Below are 17,506 nucleotides of genomic sequence, written 5' to 3' on the forward strand. Positions count from 1 at the left end.
TCTCTTTTTTTCTTAGTCTGGCTAGAGGCTTATTGATTTTATTGACCTTTTCAAATAACCATATTTTTTAAATAAAATTACCTTAAAAAATTTTTTTTTTAGAGAGAGGATGCATGAGCAGTGGGTGGGGGTAGGGGCAGAAGGAGAGGGAGAGAGAGAGAATCTTAAGCAGGTTCCGTGCTCAGAGTGGAGCCCAATGCAGGGCTCAGTCTCATGACCCTGAGATCATGACCTGAACCGAAATCAAGAGTCAGATGTTTAACTGACTGAGCCACCCAGACGCCCCTACCTAAATACATTTTAACTGTCATTGTGATAAATATTATTTATTATTGGGAAACTGGCTGAGAATAAATAATAAACCTATTAGAATCCAGAATAATAAATGTATTCCAGAAAAAGGCCTTGTCTTAAAAGTAGAATAGCCTTGTTTATCTCAGAGACCCCTGAAACTCAGAGCAAGAGGATACTGATGGTACTGATAAAGAACACTAGAGTGAGAGTTTGGAGCCAAAAAAAAATTTTTTTTTTATCACTAAACTATTTTTTTTATTATGTTATGTTAATCACCATACATTACATCATTAGTTTTTGATGTAGTGTTCCATGATTCATTGTTTGTGCATAACACCTAGTGCTCCATGCAGAACGTGCCCTCTTTAATACCCATCACCAGGCTAACCCATCCTCCCACCCCCTCCCCTCTAGAACCCTCGGTTTGTTTTTCAGAGTCCATAGTCTCTCATGGTTCGTCTCCCCCTCCGATTTCCCCCCCTTCATTCTTCTCTTCCTGCTATCTTCTTCTTCTTTTTTTTTTTTAACATATAATGTATTATTTGCTTCAGAGGTACAGATCTGAGACTCAACAGTCTTGCACAATTCACTGCGCTTAGCAGAGCACATACCCTCCCCAGTGTCTATCACCCAGTCACCCCATCCTTCCCACCCCACCCCACCACTCAAGCAACCCTCAGTTTGTTTCCTGAGATTAAGAATTCCTCATATCAGTGAGGTCATATGATACATGTCTTTCTCTGATTGACTTATTTCGCTCAGCATAATACCCTCCAGTTCTACCCATATCGTTGCAAATGGCAAGATTTCATTCTTTTTGATGGCTGCATAATATTCCACTGTATATATATACCACATCTTCTTTATCCATTCATCTGTCGATGGACATCTTGGGAGCCAAAATTTTTAATAATGGTTTTTCCACCAAATAATGATGGGAGCTCAGGTATATTTCTCCCCACTCCAGCTTTATTGAGATATTATTCACATATATCAGATATATTTCTTACTCTTTGTGGGTCTCAGTGTCTTCATCTGTAAAATAAGATGAGGCCTCTTCCTGCACTAGTATTTTCTACATCTTGATGGACTGGGATGTTAAAAGGTCGGTTAACTTAGTAATTGCAGCCAGGACCAAGCCGTGGCCCCTGATGCACAGCTATGTCCGTGTGTGCGTGCGTGCATGTATGTATACTTTGCAAGAAACACTGTGTCAACATTATATCCTGAGATCTCAGAGCTGAAAGAGCAGATGGGAGGAGCATCTTCTTGGTTGGAAAAAGAGAGTTCTTACTCTTAGGGGAGGCATGATGGGAGGTAACCAAAGTTGTTGTGAAAGAAGTTACAGGGAATTAAGTGTCAAAAATCTAGAAATAGCAAGATTGAAACCACTAGATCACTAAAATATTAGTCAGAGTTTTTTGTGCACATAAAAATAGTTTACACCTGGGAGCTCTCAAATTGACAGTGGAATGAGGCTCAGAGGTATATTGTTATAAGACAGCTTATATAGTGAGAATGGAGAGGTTGTTTGCTATTTTCAATGATTGATTATATCATTAGAATTTTCCTAATGATTGAGGGTTGGTTAAAAGTTACCACCTCATGCCAATTTGGGGGGACAGCTTGAATTCTTCATCCATGATTTTCAGAGACATATGCAAGAAGTGACCCAAGGTAATATTTATTTTTTTGCAGAATAAGCCAAGTTAAATTTGGATTCAGTAATTTTCCTAATAGCATAATCAAAGTATCATTGTCATTATCTATTTTAAAATCTATGTTGTTATATATAGAAGCCCAATCTCCATCATTTGAATCAAACCAAAGTGTGTGATTATGGAGTGAGTCTAGAACATGCCTTAAATTAGGTCCAGTACCATTTCTGTACAAGGTTTTCTATGTATAGGGACAGATTCCCAGAAATGAAGTTTGCAGTGGTTATGGGCTATCCTATGGCTTTCAAGCTTCTTCCCAGTACCAGATTAGTTGGCCATAAGTATTAAATGGCCAAGAGATGGTTACCAAACCTTTTTGTAAAGCCATTTTCCTGTCATCCAAGCATGTATAGGAGCTCGTTCTAATATTAACTGGAGTCTTCCTGAGCATGTAAGTGGGTACATAACCAACAATCATTTTGCTTAGTAAAGGAGGGTGTGCACTGAATGGTAGGCCTTAGTGGGTAGAGAAAATCCCTAACAGAAAAAGGAACATGACTGTGAATGTTTTGTGTTAGTTTGTAAAGCAGTAATATCACATTAATTGTTATAAAAATGAGTCCTGGAAAAAGATAAGGGATCTAGCAGAATCTTTTTCTGTGGTCTTCAGTGTAAGCTATCCATTTTGCCTTGTTTTCTGCTTCGAGGGAAGTTTGTTTGTTTGTTTGTTTGTTTTTCCTGGAAATCCTTAATTTTAAGTTAGCCATAGGTTGACAAGTCCAAGAATTGAGGAGCAGGGGGGTTCTCTTTAGTAGAGGGACATGGACCCGAAGTTCAATACCCTATAATTTAACTGCTGTGTGAAAAAATAGAACCTGGTAGAGCCCTTTTCCTCGAGGTATATGTGCTATTTTTCACTGATATCTCTTTCAGAACACACAGTCTCTAGGTTCCAGTGTAGGAACTATGAAGTTTTCAACAGGCAGAGGGTCTCTAAAAGCCTCCTTGACCTGTTCAATATAAGCTTTTGAATATTGCATCCATACTTTAAAGTATTGGGTCATAATAGAATTTACAAGAGCAGGATGTGCATGGGGTTCTATCATCAAAGGCATGGATTGCCTAGTGATAAATTCATAAGGTGTTAATTTATGTTTCCCAAAAGGTGTTGACTTCTTTGTCTTAAGGGCTAAGGGTAACACTTTAGGCCAAGGTACTCCTGTGGTTTCAGTCACTTTTGCCAGTTTTAATCTTAGAATATCATTGGTACATTCAACCCCCCCTAAAGACCGAGGATGATAGAGACAATGATAGTGCCATAATGTTTGAATAACCTTGTTTAATTGTTTTATAATCTGTCCAGGTAAAATGAGCCCTTTATCACTTGAAATTTCATTTGAGATTCCCCAAAATGGAAAACATTTTCTAGTAATTTCTCTGCTACTGTGGTGTCATAAGCTTGCCCACATGGGAATGCTTCTACCCATCTAGAAAATAAATATACCACCACAAGTACATATTGATAGCCCATAGAAGGAGACAATTGAAAAAGTATACTTGAAAATGTTCAAATGGTCCAGATATGGGGGAGCAGCCCCTAGGGTTAGTTTAATGATTTTACCCAGGTTATATGATTGACAGGTTAAACATTAATTATAAACTCATCATGCTAGTTTAGAACAATCCCCCATGATTATTTTTTCTTAATTTGAGACATTTAGTCAGTTCCATGGTGGGTAGTCACTTGAAGCGCTTGCAAGAGTGGTAATTGAAGGATTCAGGAAGGACCATCCAGTCACATGTGCCTTCCAAAGTCCTCTTTTTATGATAAATTTGCATCCTTCTTGGTGCCACTTTTGTGAAACAATTTTTTGCCTATTACACAAATTGTCTTAAGTAATCTGATTTGTATGTACAGTGGGCCATAGATTGTGGAAATTCAGGAAAATGCCTTTATCAAAAGGTTTAGTATCTATCCCTTGGCCATTTTATGGAGTTTATTTAAAGTTTTGGTACATTAGGAATCTCTTGAGTAGGAGCCTTAGCATGAAAGTTAGCCATTGCATTTCCCTGGTATTCAGGGTCTGATGGGAGGGTATGAGCCTCAATATTTATGATAACAACTTATGAGGATAATAATAATGTAGAGAGGAGGTCAGCAACCTGAGCTTCTATTTTATAGGTGTACCACTTAATGTTAAAAATCTTTCTTTCCAAGGGCAGCTGGCTGGCTCAGTATTAGGGCATGTAACTCTTGATCTCAGGATTGTGGGTTTGAACCCCACGTCGGGTGTAGAGATTACTTGGAAGGGAAAAAAAAAAATCTTTGTTTTCAGAGCATACCAAAGTCATGAACTACTCTGAAGGCATACCTGCTATTGGTGTAAATATTTGCAGTTTTTTCTTTTGTCAGTTTACAGGCTCCAATGAGAGCAAACAACTCTGCAGGTTGGGCTGAATTAAGTAAAGAAAGGGCTCCTCTTCCTAAAAACTCATGTTGTTTAGTGACGACTTGATATCTTCCTTCAGAATTTTTGGCATGGAGACATCAATGCAGAGTACTAAATCTGGATTGGCTAATAGGGTTTCTTGTAAATCTAACCTAGGAATTTGATTTGAGGAGACCTAGTCAACAGTTATGAGTCTCTCCTCTGTTAGGTAAGGGTAGGAGGGCAGCAGAATTTAAAGAGTTGCAGGAATCCAGCTCCCTGCTCAGCGAGGAGCCTGCTTCTCCCTCTCCCACTGCCACTCCCCCTGCTTGTGCTCTCTCTCAAATAAAAAAATAAAATCTTAAAAAAAAAAAAAAAAGAGATGCAGAAAAGAATACTGAGGAGACAAGAGTAGAATCTCACAAAATGTTGTCTACTAGCTGAGAAATGGTGTGTGTGCTCAGTGTTTGGCAAACTTTCTACAGCGTAAGGAACCTGTAAATTTAATTCATTTCCCTGAATAATTTGGGTATGTCCTGGTCTTTGGATGCAATTGTAAGCAATAATAGGCTGTAGAGCTATTTTTCCCCTCATTTTCTTGAGTAAGGGCTCCCCAAACCTGATTATTACATTCCTGAACAAACAACATAAAAGGTTTAGGATAGTCAGGAAGTCCCAATGCAGGATTCTGTAAAGCCCGTTTAATTTCAGTAAATGCTTCCTCATGTTTGTTTTCCAAAGAAGAGGTTCTTGAGTGTTGTGCATAGAGTGGAGAAGCTAACTAGGCAATGTCAGGGGCCCAGGATTGACAATATCCTGCAAGTCTGAGGACATTCCCATTTCATAGAGCTCCCCAAGTGAGTATAGGATTTTTCTTAGGGGCAAGGGTTTTCTGCGTCAATGGAAAATGTATAGGATCCCTGAGAAGACATTTAGGACAGGAACACGGTGAGAGATAAGTGGAGGTTTGTAAGGATTCTGTTTCCCATAATTGGAAAAAGTGTTTACTGAGAGCCTCTTTTGGGTTTGGCTGTGTACATAAGATGACTAAAATACTCCCAGCTCTGGAAGAGCTCTTAGTCTAGGAACCGGCAGCTGCCTATGATATGAGAAATGTTGGTCAGAAATATGAATAAAGTATAGCATGGTCTAAAAGGTTCAAATAGGATCTGATGCTACCTGGGGAATGACCTGTCCTGATCCGCATTCTGGCTCCTTCTAAGGCCTGGATTACCTGTTCTAGACCAGTGCCCTAGGGGCCTCAGGCAAATTTCAGCTTCTCAGGAAACAACTAGCCCTTGTGCTCCCTGCTGGCTCAAAGTCTCCAAGAGAAACTGGTGAAATCGGAAGCCATGGGTTCCGCTCTGGCACACCTACAGAAGCACAGAGGATGTCAAGTTGGTCGGGTGAATTCACCATTACCCGTCATGAGTGATGATCTGTCTTCTTTCTGATAAGACAAATGCTTTACTGGCATTGCTCTACTCATCCCAACTTTTAAAATAAAGTTCAGTCCTGATCACATTTCTAAAAAGGCAAAGTAGTCATTTTACCCTCACTTTGCAGGTGAAGAAACTGAGACACAAAGTAGAAAATGACTTCCCAAGTTTGCATTGGGAAGGTAGAGAGAACACACTGGGGCTACAATCTGGGCCTTTTGCTTCCTGCTTCATCCATCCAGCTGCGTTGCCTCTCTCAGGAACAAGATGACCCAAAACCTCCTCTTCCACTCTCCTCTGTAACAAATAGTCGCCATGTTGGCCAGGATATTATGGGACACTAAATTAGTTCACATCATTTTTTGGAGATCCTTTTTCAGATCATTCTTCTGAACTCTATGAGCAAAACACTGTGCTGGTTCATTACACTGGAGCATACAGAAGCGGCAGAATACAATGGTTAAATTAAAGGAGCTTGAAGATGTCTCACCAGTGGAGCCTTGGCTATCTACAGGAACGACACAGATAGGTCCATCCTGGTGAGAGAAGAATGCTGCTGCCTAGAACAGTGGTTTCTTTTCTCACATGATGGTTTTCCTTTCAACTTTCCAATTAATGCCTGGCTTTGTTTACCATATTGAGATGGTTTATAAACTGAAGAGAGCAACCAGGAGCAGATTTTATTTTTTTTATTTTTTATTTTTTTAAAGATTTTATTTATTTATTTGAGAGAGAGAGAATGAGAGACAGAGAGCATGAGAGGGAGGAGGGTCAGAGGGAGAAGCAGACTCCCTGCCGAGCAGGGAGCCCGATGCGGGACTCGATCCCGGGACTCCAGAATCATGACCTGAGCCGAAGGCAGTCGCTTAACCAACTGAGCCACCCAGGCGCCCCAGGAGCAGATTTTAAAGCAGAATTAGAGAAGAAGGTCTGGTTCCATTTTCAGAAGTACGGGGCTGGGGAAAGACATGTTTAGAAGGGGTCTTCCAAGCAGAAGAAAGCTTTGTTTCCCTTCCTTCATTCCCTTTACCAGATTCGGGTCACAAAACATGTGCTATATAATTCAGTGTAGGGGATTTTGGGGTGAAGTTCTCTAAGTGCCTTCTGCTGAAGTACCATACCCTATCAGTCACCTCTTTCCCTACTTACTGTTTCTTTCCCACTTTAGGAAATACCATTCCTTGATCCAGGATCAGGCTCGAGAGTTGACCCACCTGAGGCAAAAGATGAGGATGGGGAGAGCTTTCTCTTCCCTTCTCATCCAGCATGTCAGGAATACAGTGAGAACCTTTGAGGAGCTCCTTAGCAGCAGTAGAGTTGACCGCTACATGGAACAGCACTTCCGTGAGCAGCTGACCAAGGGGAGCCAACTGGCAGAGAGCCTTACCAGCAAATTCAGCACAGGTAAGCTGGCCCCAGGGCTCAGGAGGACCTCTAGTCCCTCCCAAGGACCCAAGGCTCAGACAAGCCCACACTCACCTACAAGTGGCTTTTCAATCTGACGTCCTGCTTTGTAGTCACCATCTTGGAACCATGGTGGAGTCAGAACTGGCTGGTGAGGAACAAAGAGGAGAAGCACACAGGAATGGGGATGCCAGGATGATGACCAGCTCCTTTAACTCTCAGGGAATATGGTCGCTAGGGCAAAAGGCATCTCGGGGGCGGGGAGGGCGGTGATAGCATTTATCTGAAACTAATGGGGGCAGCTGGTTGCTGTGAACAGAGCCCTGAATTAGGATCTGGAGACCCTGGCCCTAGCCTGTATGTGTTCCTCACTAGCTCTGGCCACGTTCATGCTTCTCTTGATTTCTGTTTCCTCACCTAAAAAAATTAGGTCAAATAATACCAGCATGATTGTTCTAAGGATCAAATCAGCAATATTAATCAGTGCATTTCAAAAAAATGATAAAAGAATCATGCTGATTTAGGCATGATTTAGACACTGTATATACTACTACCGGTGGTGGGAAAGTTAGTTATTTCAGGTGCCTTTTTCATAGAATATTCCCTAGAGCACCTGAGGGCACATAGTAAGAGCAGGCTTGAGGCCACTCGGTGGCCTACCTTAGAGGTAGGACAGGGAAGTCTGTCACCTCTACAGAGACAAAAGTAGGTTCTGCATGAAAGCTGTGATAAGGGCATACAGATGTGGGACCGGGAACCAGCTTTGTGGCAGGACTTGGAGGCTCCGGTTGAGACAAGTGTCTCATGGCCTGTAAGAAAAGAGACATTTTTAGCTTTTGACTCTGACCCAGGACAGAGCAAGTAGAGATGATGATCTCTGTAGCGGCCTCAGGAAAGCCTGCCAGGCAAATTCTCCAAAGTCTCAATCCAACATCTCCTGAGAAAATTCAGAGCATCCCGGACTGGAAAATCAAGTAGTCACATCTGATCCCAGAGAAAATTCAGTGTCTGTCTGTAATCTGGGGAATGAGACCGACTTAAATTATAACTCGTCCTTTTCGAATCTGGTTTTCAGGTAACTGTACAAGTGAGAAGAATCAAGCAAGACAGATGCTGCGGACCCTCAGGTAACTCCCAACTTTCAGGGACTGTGAAACATATAATGTGATGAAGGATTTAGAAGCAAGGGACAGAAGCTCAAAGAAGCAGGAGGTTTCACACCCCACAAAAAGCAAATGGCTGATTATAACATCAAATCAGTATGTGTCCCTAGTGATGAAGTGGTCTTGTTTCCTATTTTTTTTTTTTTTAATTTATTATTATTTTGGTCCCATTCTCATATTAGTTCACCAACTTAGCAATACTAGCTGCTCTGTTCAGTCTTAGGAGTCTCCCGTATCCCCAGGGGCCCCCTCTGATTTCCCCTAGATCTTTAAAGACCAGAGTGAGATTGTATCTGGTTTCTTCAATGGTGACCCCAGAGGTGCTGGCAGATGTTAAATATCTACAAATTTTCCTCGCAAAAAAAAAAAAAAAGAAAAAGATTTATACTGTATGACAGGACTTCGGGAAGGAGGTCTAGAAACTACAAGACACCTGGGAGGCCACATTGCCTCAGGAAGCAGTTTTAAATAGGCCACAGCAAATACTACTGAACGCATCATGTTCACAGAGTATGCTGAACTCTCAAAGACATCTGGTTGTCTTGTGAAGGAGCCAGGAGCATTATTGAAAGGGCTGAATGGGTCTTCTCTCTTCCTCAGGATGTCTGTGGCCAAGGCACTGGGCACCGTTGTTCTCCCCTAGCCCCCGCTCTCCACCCCCAGACAGAAACCAACTGTTTGGCTTCTCCTCCGAAGGAACAGTCTCCTTGACTTCTGGCGCTTGTCCTGTGAGCCACCAGATCATTACAGCCATGTCATTCAGGTGACCTTTATTTTTCCTCTTTCTTACCCCACCAGTCTCTTAAGGGAGATGCATAAGAAGGGTAAAGTGACAGAAGTCCTAAGGACCAGGCAGGAGGCCCAGCCCCACACTCTGCCTCAGATCCACTCCAGCAACCATGGCCAGTCTGCCACCCATCTGTCCTCCAGCAGCACCTCCCTGCTTCATGAAGAACAAGAAGAACGCCCTTCAGTGGATGTGGCCAGTGAGTACCCTTACCGTGTCCAGTTGCTAGGTGCTTGCTCCTTTGTCTACACCAAAAGTAGGTATCTTTGCAACCAGGCCCTGCAGATCCATTGTGATGTCCCTGGTAGAGCCCGGGCCCGGGACTCAGTGCCAAGCATAGGCCCCAAGGGGGTCAGGTAGCTCTTTTCCATTCCTAGACCCACACGGCCTCAGCCACTAGACCCCCTCTGGCACGTACATGGTGTTGGACTTGAGGGGAGGAGTCATGAGTTGGGAAGGGGAAGGGGCAAACACTTCCTCATTACTACAACCCAGTCATGTCATCTTGCAGGTCACGGGCATGAACATCACTAACATTGGGCCTCTGATCTTGAAATCCTTGGGGTAAACAGTCATGGTTCCTATTTTCTGTTTACCACTACATATTCTTTCTCATATGTGGATTTGCAGATCCCATCCATCATTCTAATAATTCAACTGTAATGTCCTCAACCCTCATTAACTGGGATGTGTCTCGGGTTCAGGCTGAATCCATCACCAGCCTGCCCCTCCCCAGAATCCCCCAAGGAGAGCCCTTGGGTAGCCGTGGTGGGGGGTAGGTGGAGGACAGTACATTTAAAATCAAACCTTCATTTTCTCCTGCTCAGTTTTCTCTTTAACTTCCCTCCCGAGAAAAAGCATTTCTATTTTTAAGGAACTATAGCAATCAAATCCTGGTGTGGACAACACCGAGAAACCATCCTTCGTCTCTGGGTATATATGATTTTTTTTTTCCCTGAATTGACTGTTTTAGGCAATGAATGAGCCATAATGGGTTTGACCTGGTACTATTCCTGTTTCTCATTTTACCCTGAGGATCAGAGCAGCATAGTGTTTCCCTGAGAATTACAGAAACCAAGGAAAGAGAGGAAATTCACATGGATTGAGCACATATTTAATGCTCACATTACTGACTGTTTTACATCTCTTGCCTCATTTAATCGGCACAAGCATCCACCTCGTAGGTGCTGGTGTCCCAATTTTACAACACAGCCGAGGACACTGAGGCTCAGCGAAGTCAGGGAACTTACTGAAGAGCGCCCAGCTTGGCGGTGCCATTCACTGGGAGCCTGCATGACTCGAAAGCTCAGACCACCCGCTGCACTGCAGCGTGAACAGCCAGGGACAGAGCAGGGAGGGAATCACCTCTTCCCACACCTCTTTTGCTGGGTTTCTGGAACCAGTGTTGTCCCCACTCCACTCTTTGTGACAAAGGTCTAGCCTCTGCACATGAGACAAGACCCTATACACACTGCACTTTCACCCAAGAATTTATAAATAAATGGGCTGTCCTTGATATGTACGTGATCTCCTCCAAGGGGTCAATGGGGTTTTACCTACATCCGTGAACTCAGTTGCCCAAAGGCACTTGATTCCACCTCATTGCTACCCTGAGAGACAGTAGAAGGGCAGACTCCACTTCCCCTCAGCTGCAGTTCCTGCCCTGACTTGTAGGAATGGTCACACTTGAGATGTGGCCTCTGAGATGGCATCAGCTTTATTTTCTGCCACCTCTAGCTTTTCTGAGGGAGACTGAAGCCCTTTTTTCCATCTGAAGTCAATATCCTCTCAGAGGGGCAATGGCTTATCACTTGCTCCTCCTTTGCTTTTTGAGCCAAAACTTCTAGAGTAGTTAACAAAAAGTGTGACTGGTGTGGCAGCTTCCCTGTGAGGCGAAATTCTCCTCACAAGGGGCTGTTCTCCGTTGCTTTCTGTGTACAGTGTAGGGCATGTTTTCTGTGTTGTGTGGCCAGGGGAGACATGAGAATGCTGATTGCTGTTACTCCTATGGCCTTGGTTGAGAGTAAGCTGGTTTTCTGGAGAGGGGGGTAAAGGAGCTTTGGAAGGGGCTGGGAATCACCTTTTGGTTGAGTTCTTACATTGGGCATTGTGATGAAGGCTTATGTAGTTTACCTTCCTCTTTATTCCACAGTGATGCTAATTACATCTGGTATTAGGTAATACCATCCATAAAGGAAGGAGAAGACCCAGTGGATATTGATTTAAGTGCACAGTTCCTTAGAGGAACTTGACTTGGTTGAAGGGAAATAAGGACTTCACTCTTACCTGCTCAGAGGAGAAACTTGTCTACTCTGTGGCCCTTGATAATAATCCTTGAAAGGGAGTTGACTCATATTTTTAGCTGAATTATGGCTCTGCCACCCACGTGGGGTTTTTTTGCAAAGGGAGACAGCAAAAGGCATAGCCAGGTTCTCATAGCATAATTGATGCTATATATTTTTGGTTCTACAATCCCCCATGCAGAAACAACCCAGGCATTCTTTGGACAGGAGTTAGACAATCTAAACTATATTTAAGAATTATTTTTACAGTTTCGTGAGCCATTCTGGGTGGGATCCAAATCACCACTTGCCTTCCTCCGAGACTCCCTCAGCCTCAGTAGGCATCCAGAGTAGGAGGCAGGAGGAGTGGGAGGCACCAGGAGCGTCACCCTACCCTGTTTAAGTTCTTTGTACATTAAGGCTATTAATGGAAGCCATTTTCCCTTTCTCTTCCTCCTCCAACAACCCCCAATATAGAATAGTCTCATGAAGGGCATCGACTGTTTGGTGAGTATATTACCTGTTCACAGACCAGCAAAATGCTTCATCTCCTTAATCTCATGATTTCTAAGATTGGCAGTGAGTTCTGCTCCTGGAGGAGACATTTCTGCAGTACCTCTCAGATCATTCCAGCATTGGGAATCATGGAGGGATCCAGGAGAAGGGCCCTTGTAGTTTTCCTGTGCATGCACTGTAACCCTCAGATACTACATCCAACCACTCCTTCTTTGTTTTTCCTTTTTTTTTAATTCAAGTATAGTTAGCATACAGAGTTATATTAGTTTCAGGTGTACAAGAGAGTGATTCAACAATTCTATGAGGCTCCTGGGTGGCTCAGTCAGTTGAGTGTACGACTCTTGGTTTCAGCTCGGGTCATGATCTCAGGGTCATGAGATTGGCCCCCACATCGGTCTCCATGCTTGGCATGGAGTTTGCTTAAGATTCTCTCTCCGCCTTTTCCTTTGCCCTTCCCCCATGCTCACTCTCTCTCTTTCTCTCTTAAAAAACAAAAACAAAAAACAATTCCGTACTCAGCGCTCATCATGATAAGTTTACTCTTAATCCCCTTCACCTATTTCACCCATCCCCCCACCCACCTCTCCTCTGGCAACCACCAGTTTGTTCTCCATATTTAAGAGTCTGGTTTTTTGTTTATCTCTTTCTCTGTTCATTTGTTTCTTAAATTCCACATATGAGTGAAATCATATAGTATTTGTCTTTCTCTGACTGATTCCACTTAGTTCCTTCCATATTGTCACAACTGGCAAGATTTTGTTCTTTTCTATGGCTGAGTAGTGTTCCATTGTATATAAATACCACATCTTCTTTATCGATTCGTCTATGGGTGGACACTTGCTTCCATAATTTGGCAATTGTAAATAATGCTGCAGTAAACATAGGGGTGCATATATATTTTCAAGTTTGTGTTTTTGTTTTCTTTGGGTAAATACCCAGAAGTAGAATTACTGGATCATACTGGTAGTTATATTTTTAATTTTTTGAGGAACCTCCATACTGTTTTCCACAGTGGCTGCACCAGCTTACATTCCCACCAACAGTGCATGAGGGTTCCTTTTTCTCCACATTCCCACTCACCAACACTTATTTCTTGTGCTTTTTATTCTAGCTATTCTGACAGGTATGAGGTGATATCTCATTGTGGTTTTGATTTGCCTTTCCCTGATGATGAGTGATATCGAACATCTTTTCATGAATCTGTTGGCCATCTGTATGTCTTCTTTGAAAAAAACATCTATTTGTGTCCCTTGCCCATTTTTTTATTGGATTATTTGGGGAGTTTTGGTGTTGAGTTATATAAGTTCTTTATATATGTGGATATTAACCCCTTATTGGATACATCATTTGCAAAATATTCTCATTCAGTATGTTGTCTTCTTGTTTTGTTGAAGGTTTCCTTCACTGCATAAAAGCTTTTTATTTTGATGTAGTCCCAATAGTTTAATTTTGCTTTTGTTTCCCTTGCCAATGGAGACGTATCTTGAAAAATGTTGCTGTGGCGGGGATGCCTGGGTGGCTCAGTCGTTAAGCGTCTGCCTTCGGCTCAGGTCATGATCCCAGGGTCCTGGGATCGAGTCCCACATTGGGCTCCTTGCTCAGTGAGGAGCCTGCTTCTCCCTCTCCCTCTGCTGCTCCCCCTGCTTGTGCTCTCTCTCTCTCTGACAAATAAATAAATAAAAGTCTTAAAAAAAAAAGAAAGAAAGAAAAATGTTGCTATGGCGGATGTCAGAGAAATCACTACCTGTGCTTGAGGTCTCTGATATCTGCTTTAGTCTTCATTCCATGGATTACTGTATTCATTTTTTAAGGCTGCTGTAACAAAGTTTCACAGACTGTGTGTTTTAAAACAACAGATGTTTGTTCTGTCCAAGTTCTGGAGGCTGGAAGTCTGAAATCAAGTGTTATCAGGGCCATGCTCCATTTTCCTTGCCTCTTCCTAGTTTCTAGTGGTCCTGGGAGCCTCCCTTGGCTTGTAGATGGATCACTCCAGTGTCTGCCTCCTGACTCCCTCGTCATGGGGTCTTCTCCCGCTGTGTGTCTCTTTATCTGTATCTCCTCTCCTATTCTTATAAGGACATTAGTCATATTAGATGAAGGTCCACCCTAATCCAGTATCATCTCATCCTAACTCATTATATCTGCAAAGACCCCATTTTCAAATAAGGTAACATTGTGAGGTTCCAGGTGGACATGACTTTTTGGAGGACACTATTCAACCCAGTATAATTAACTTTAAAACACTTTATTTCTGACTTCCCATTGGTTTCTCCCTCACGTTCCTTTCTGGACAGATGTCACCCCAGCCACTCTTGCTGATTCAGCTTCATTGCTCAGCAACCATCCAGATGCCAGATCTGCCCAGCCCTCCCATCCTCTGAGTGGCACCACACAACTGAGCAGGACGGCAGACCCAGGGCACTGGGGCAACTGTGGCCCATGGGACGAGATGAGGCCTCAGAAAATGAATGCGTCTGGGCACCTATCCTCCTTCTCCTCTTTGTACCGGCCCAACTCCAAACCCTCTGGTAAACACAAAGGAGCAGATGGTGAAGTAGAGCCCATTGATGGGAATGAACACATTCTTTCCGGGCCCAAGGATTTTTTTTATTTCTCTGTTAGATCCTGATTCACAGAACTGGGTGAGATGAAGGGGGCAGTATCCTGTGGCTCAGCCAGCAAATGAGATGCCAGCCCAGTGCTGGTCCTTTCTAAGTGCCTCTCCCATTCCCCCTACAGAGGGATTCCCTCTGAGCAGGAGAATACAGGAAGTCGGGGGCATTCTGAGGTATTCCACAGAGAGGATGAGTTGCTTCACATTCATGTGCTCCCTTTTCTCTGTGCTATAATCTTCCTAGGCCTAGGTTGAGACTGTTCTTAGAATTCCCAGCTCAGGTTTACATGGGAAAGGTCTTCCTTAGGTCAAGAGCTATTTATTGTAGGATGGGAGACTATTTCTATAGGTACATACTCAAGCGCTCTTTGTATGCAACTATAAGTCAGTCTTGCCTCTCAAACTTTGCTGTTGAGTTTAGAGCCAGGCATCCTGGCCACCAGTGACTAGAGGTGCAGCCATGAAGAGGAATGGCTTGAAGCACCTCAGTTTCTAGGACCCAGACAGTATAACAATAAGACATTTGAAATTCTCAGAGAAAAACCTGGCCCTAAGCAAGGTGTCCTGATAGATGAAGCCCATTCTTGGTCTCTTTCCCCTTCCCTTTGTGCATCCCTTGCCTTCCTCAGAGGTGCCCCCTTCTCTCCTGTTCTTCCTTCAGGTCCTAACAACACCCCAGGCCCTTCCTTGTCACTCTTCACCAAAAGTGGTTAAAGAAAACACTCAGTATCACATATTATTCACTGCCTGATTTAATTTCATATGCATTTACCTTAGCCTTTCTATTAGCGGGTGGATGTTAAAGATTTTCAGTCATGGATCATCAGGTAGGATAGGTATGAGGTTAGAGAGAGAGGCCCTCTGGATTGCTACCAAAGGAGGTAGACTAACTTTCTCACTGTTAGGCCAATCCTACCTGGAGGCCTGTAGCAGATTTTAACCCTTGTTTTCCAGCCCAGTGTCCATCTCCCTCAGATGTACTCGGCCTCTATCTGGGAGGAGGCCCTGTGGGGTTTCCTTACAGAGGGCCATCTTGTATTTGAAAGCCCAGGAGCTCTTTAAACAAAGTTGCCTGGTGCTTCCTGGGTGCCCAGGTGAGAGAAAGAAGTTGACAGAAGTACAGGGATGGGCAGGGATCTTGCACAGAAGTTCTGAGCAGGCTCCAGAGCTGCCCACGAGTGGTTGGCTTCCCCCGCCTCTTACCTCTCCCGTGTCTTGGTGGGAAGCAACAGGGGCTGACCTACTGGAAAAGAATCTTGTGGAGATCCAGAACCTGCGCCAGCGCCTGGAGGAGTCCATCTGCCTCAATGACCGCCTGCAGGAGAGGCTGGAACACGTGCTCAGCTGTGCTGACAAAGGAATAAGTAGGAAAAGCAAAAAACTGGTTCTGCCCACAGCTAGAGTCTCAAAGGGCACATAGGTTCCCAGTTAAAAGGCTCGTTAGTGTGCATGCAATACTAGCCTTCCTCACAATCTGCCCTGAGAGGGAAGCAGGGCAGGCTCTGTTGTCCCCACTTTATAAATGAAGGCACTGAGTGTTCTGCCCCAGGCAGGGCTAGGTCTCATGCTCAGGGCTGTCTGACACAGTGCCCATTCTTGTAACTCCCGACACTACCTGCTGATGCACCTGGCTTATGGCCTGCCTGGCACGCGGTAGAACCGAGATTTCCAGGATGCCCCCCTTCAGCAGAGGGAGGACCACATCCCACTTTCTTACCACTGCCGCATGCCCTGGATACCACCTGCCACTGCCCATATGTGAAAGGTCCATATTCCCAGACTTTCCACATGATGCTGTCACTCGGAGACCGATACTTGCACATCCCTTCTCCTTTGCCAAGCTCAGAAGAATGGCAGCCAGGGCCCTACAACATGCCAGTAGCAGCTAATTCATGGGCAAGACTGTCCCACAGCTGCAGCCATTGGACATGAGTGTGTGGCCCGCTATAGTGTGACTCGGCCACACCACACTGTTGTGCCAGTGCATGAAGCCCCCAGGTTTTCTGTGTGGCTAAGGCTCTAACTTTGGTGGTTGCAGGGAAGTGTATCTTTGAGAGCATCTGTTTCCCAAAGGTATGACTTGTCTGGGTTTTTTAACTCCCTCTGACAGTATCCACATCTGGCTTCCATGGGTAGAACCCGGAGTCTGTGCCTCAGCTCTACCACAAGAAAAGGGCCTTTGGGAATGCAAACTGGAGTTTTCAGGCTTACACAGGGCAAACCCCAAATCTGGTCACTTCAGTGTCCCCCCTTTCCACAGCAGTACCCAGTTGCAGAGACAAAGAGAAGAGGGTGGAAAGTACAAAAATTGCCCGGACCCACATGGGCCAAAATTGTAATAGTTATTCTCAATTTGGATAAGGCTGCTGCTTAGAAGGTCCGGACCTCCCATCGACACATCCCTAGCAATGTAGGAGCGAAGGGCTCTGGGAAATTCACATCTCATATATTAGTCCCTTCTCCAGCTTTGCAGATAACCAGGAGTCACTAGCTGTGAACTGGATAGCAGCTTGGTGCTCCCTCCCTCCCTTTCCCACTTCCAGCTGAGTGTGAATAAGGAGGGAAAGGAATGTCAGTTTGTTTCGAGTAGTCAGTGAAGAGTTCTCTACATCCCTGCAGACATCACTGGTGCTCTGTCTCTCCCTCCCTAGGCACCACACGGTCCGCTCCAGGTGTCTCCCTGGCAACCCCTCATTCATACGCTCAGAGTCACTCTTCTGGCTCTGCTCAGGACGTCTTGTGACATATGATGTCTGGACGGTCTGGAAGAATGTTCTCCAGAACTTTTCCAGCCCTATCCAACAGCATTCTTGGCTGTGAACTTGGAGGCATCGACATCGACTTTTGAATGGATCAAATTAATAAATTCTTACTTAAAAATTATTGTTTACGTGTATTGAATACCTATATAGAGTAAAAT

General features: G+C 44.0%; 1 protein-coding gene across 1 annotated transcript in view; it reads left to right on the forward strand.

Annotated features, from left to right (window-relative positions):
- The window catches only part of LOC116627353 (myomegalin-like), a 43,202-nt gene extending 28,458 nt beyond the window's left edge, over positions 1 to 14,744 (forward strand). Inside the window, exons 4-7 of the mRNA XM_032397114.1 lie at positions 6,989 to 7,224; positions 8,300 to 8,351; positions 8,988 to 9,373; positions 14,267 to 14,744. Of these exons, the coding sequence (XP_032253005.1) occupies positions 6,989 to 7,224; positions 8,300 to 8,351; positions 8,988 to 9,030 (331 nt within the window). The 3' untranslated portion in view covers positions 9,031 to 9,373; positions 14,267 to 14,744. The remainder of the gene's footprint in view (positions 1 to 6,988; positions 7,225 to 8,299; positions 8,352 to 8,987; positions 9,374 to 14,266) is intronic.
- Positions 14,745 to 17,506: the final 2,762 nt, after the last annotated feature.

The sequence above is a fragment of the Phoca vitulina genome, unplaced genomic scaffold, assembly GCF_004348235.1.
Source record: "Phoca vitulina isolate PV1807 unplaced genomic scaffold, GSC_HSeal_1.0 scaffold96, whole genome shotgun sequence".
In the NCBI taxonomy this organism is placed as follows: Eukaryota; Metazoa; Chordata; class Mammalia; order Carnivora; family Phocidae; genus Phoca; species Phoca vitulina.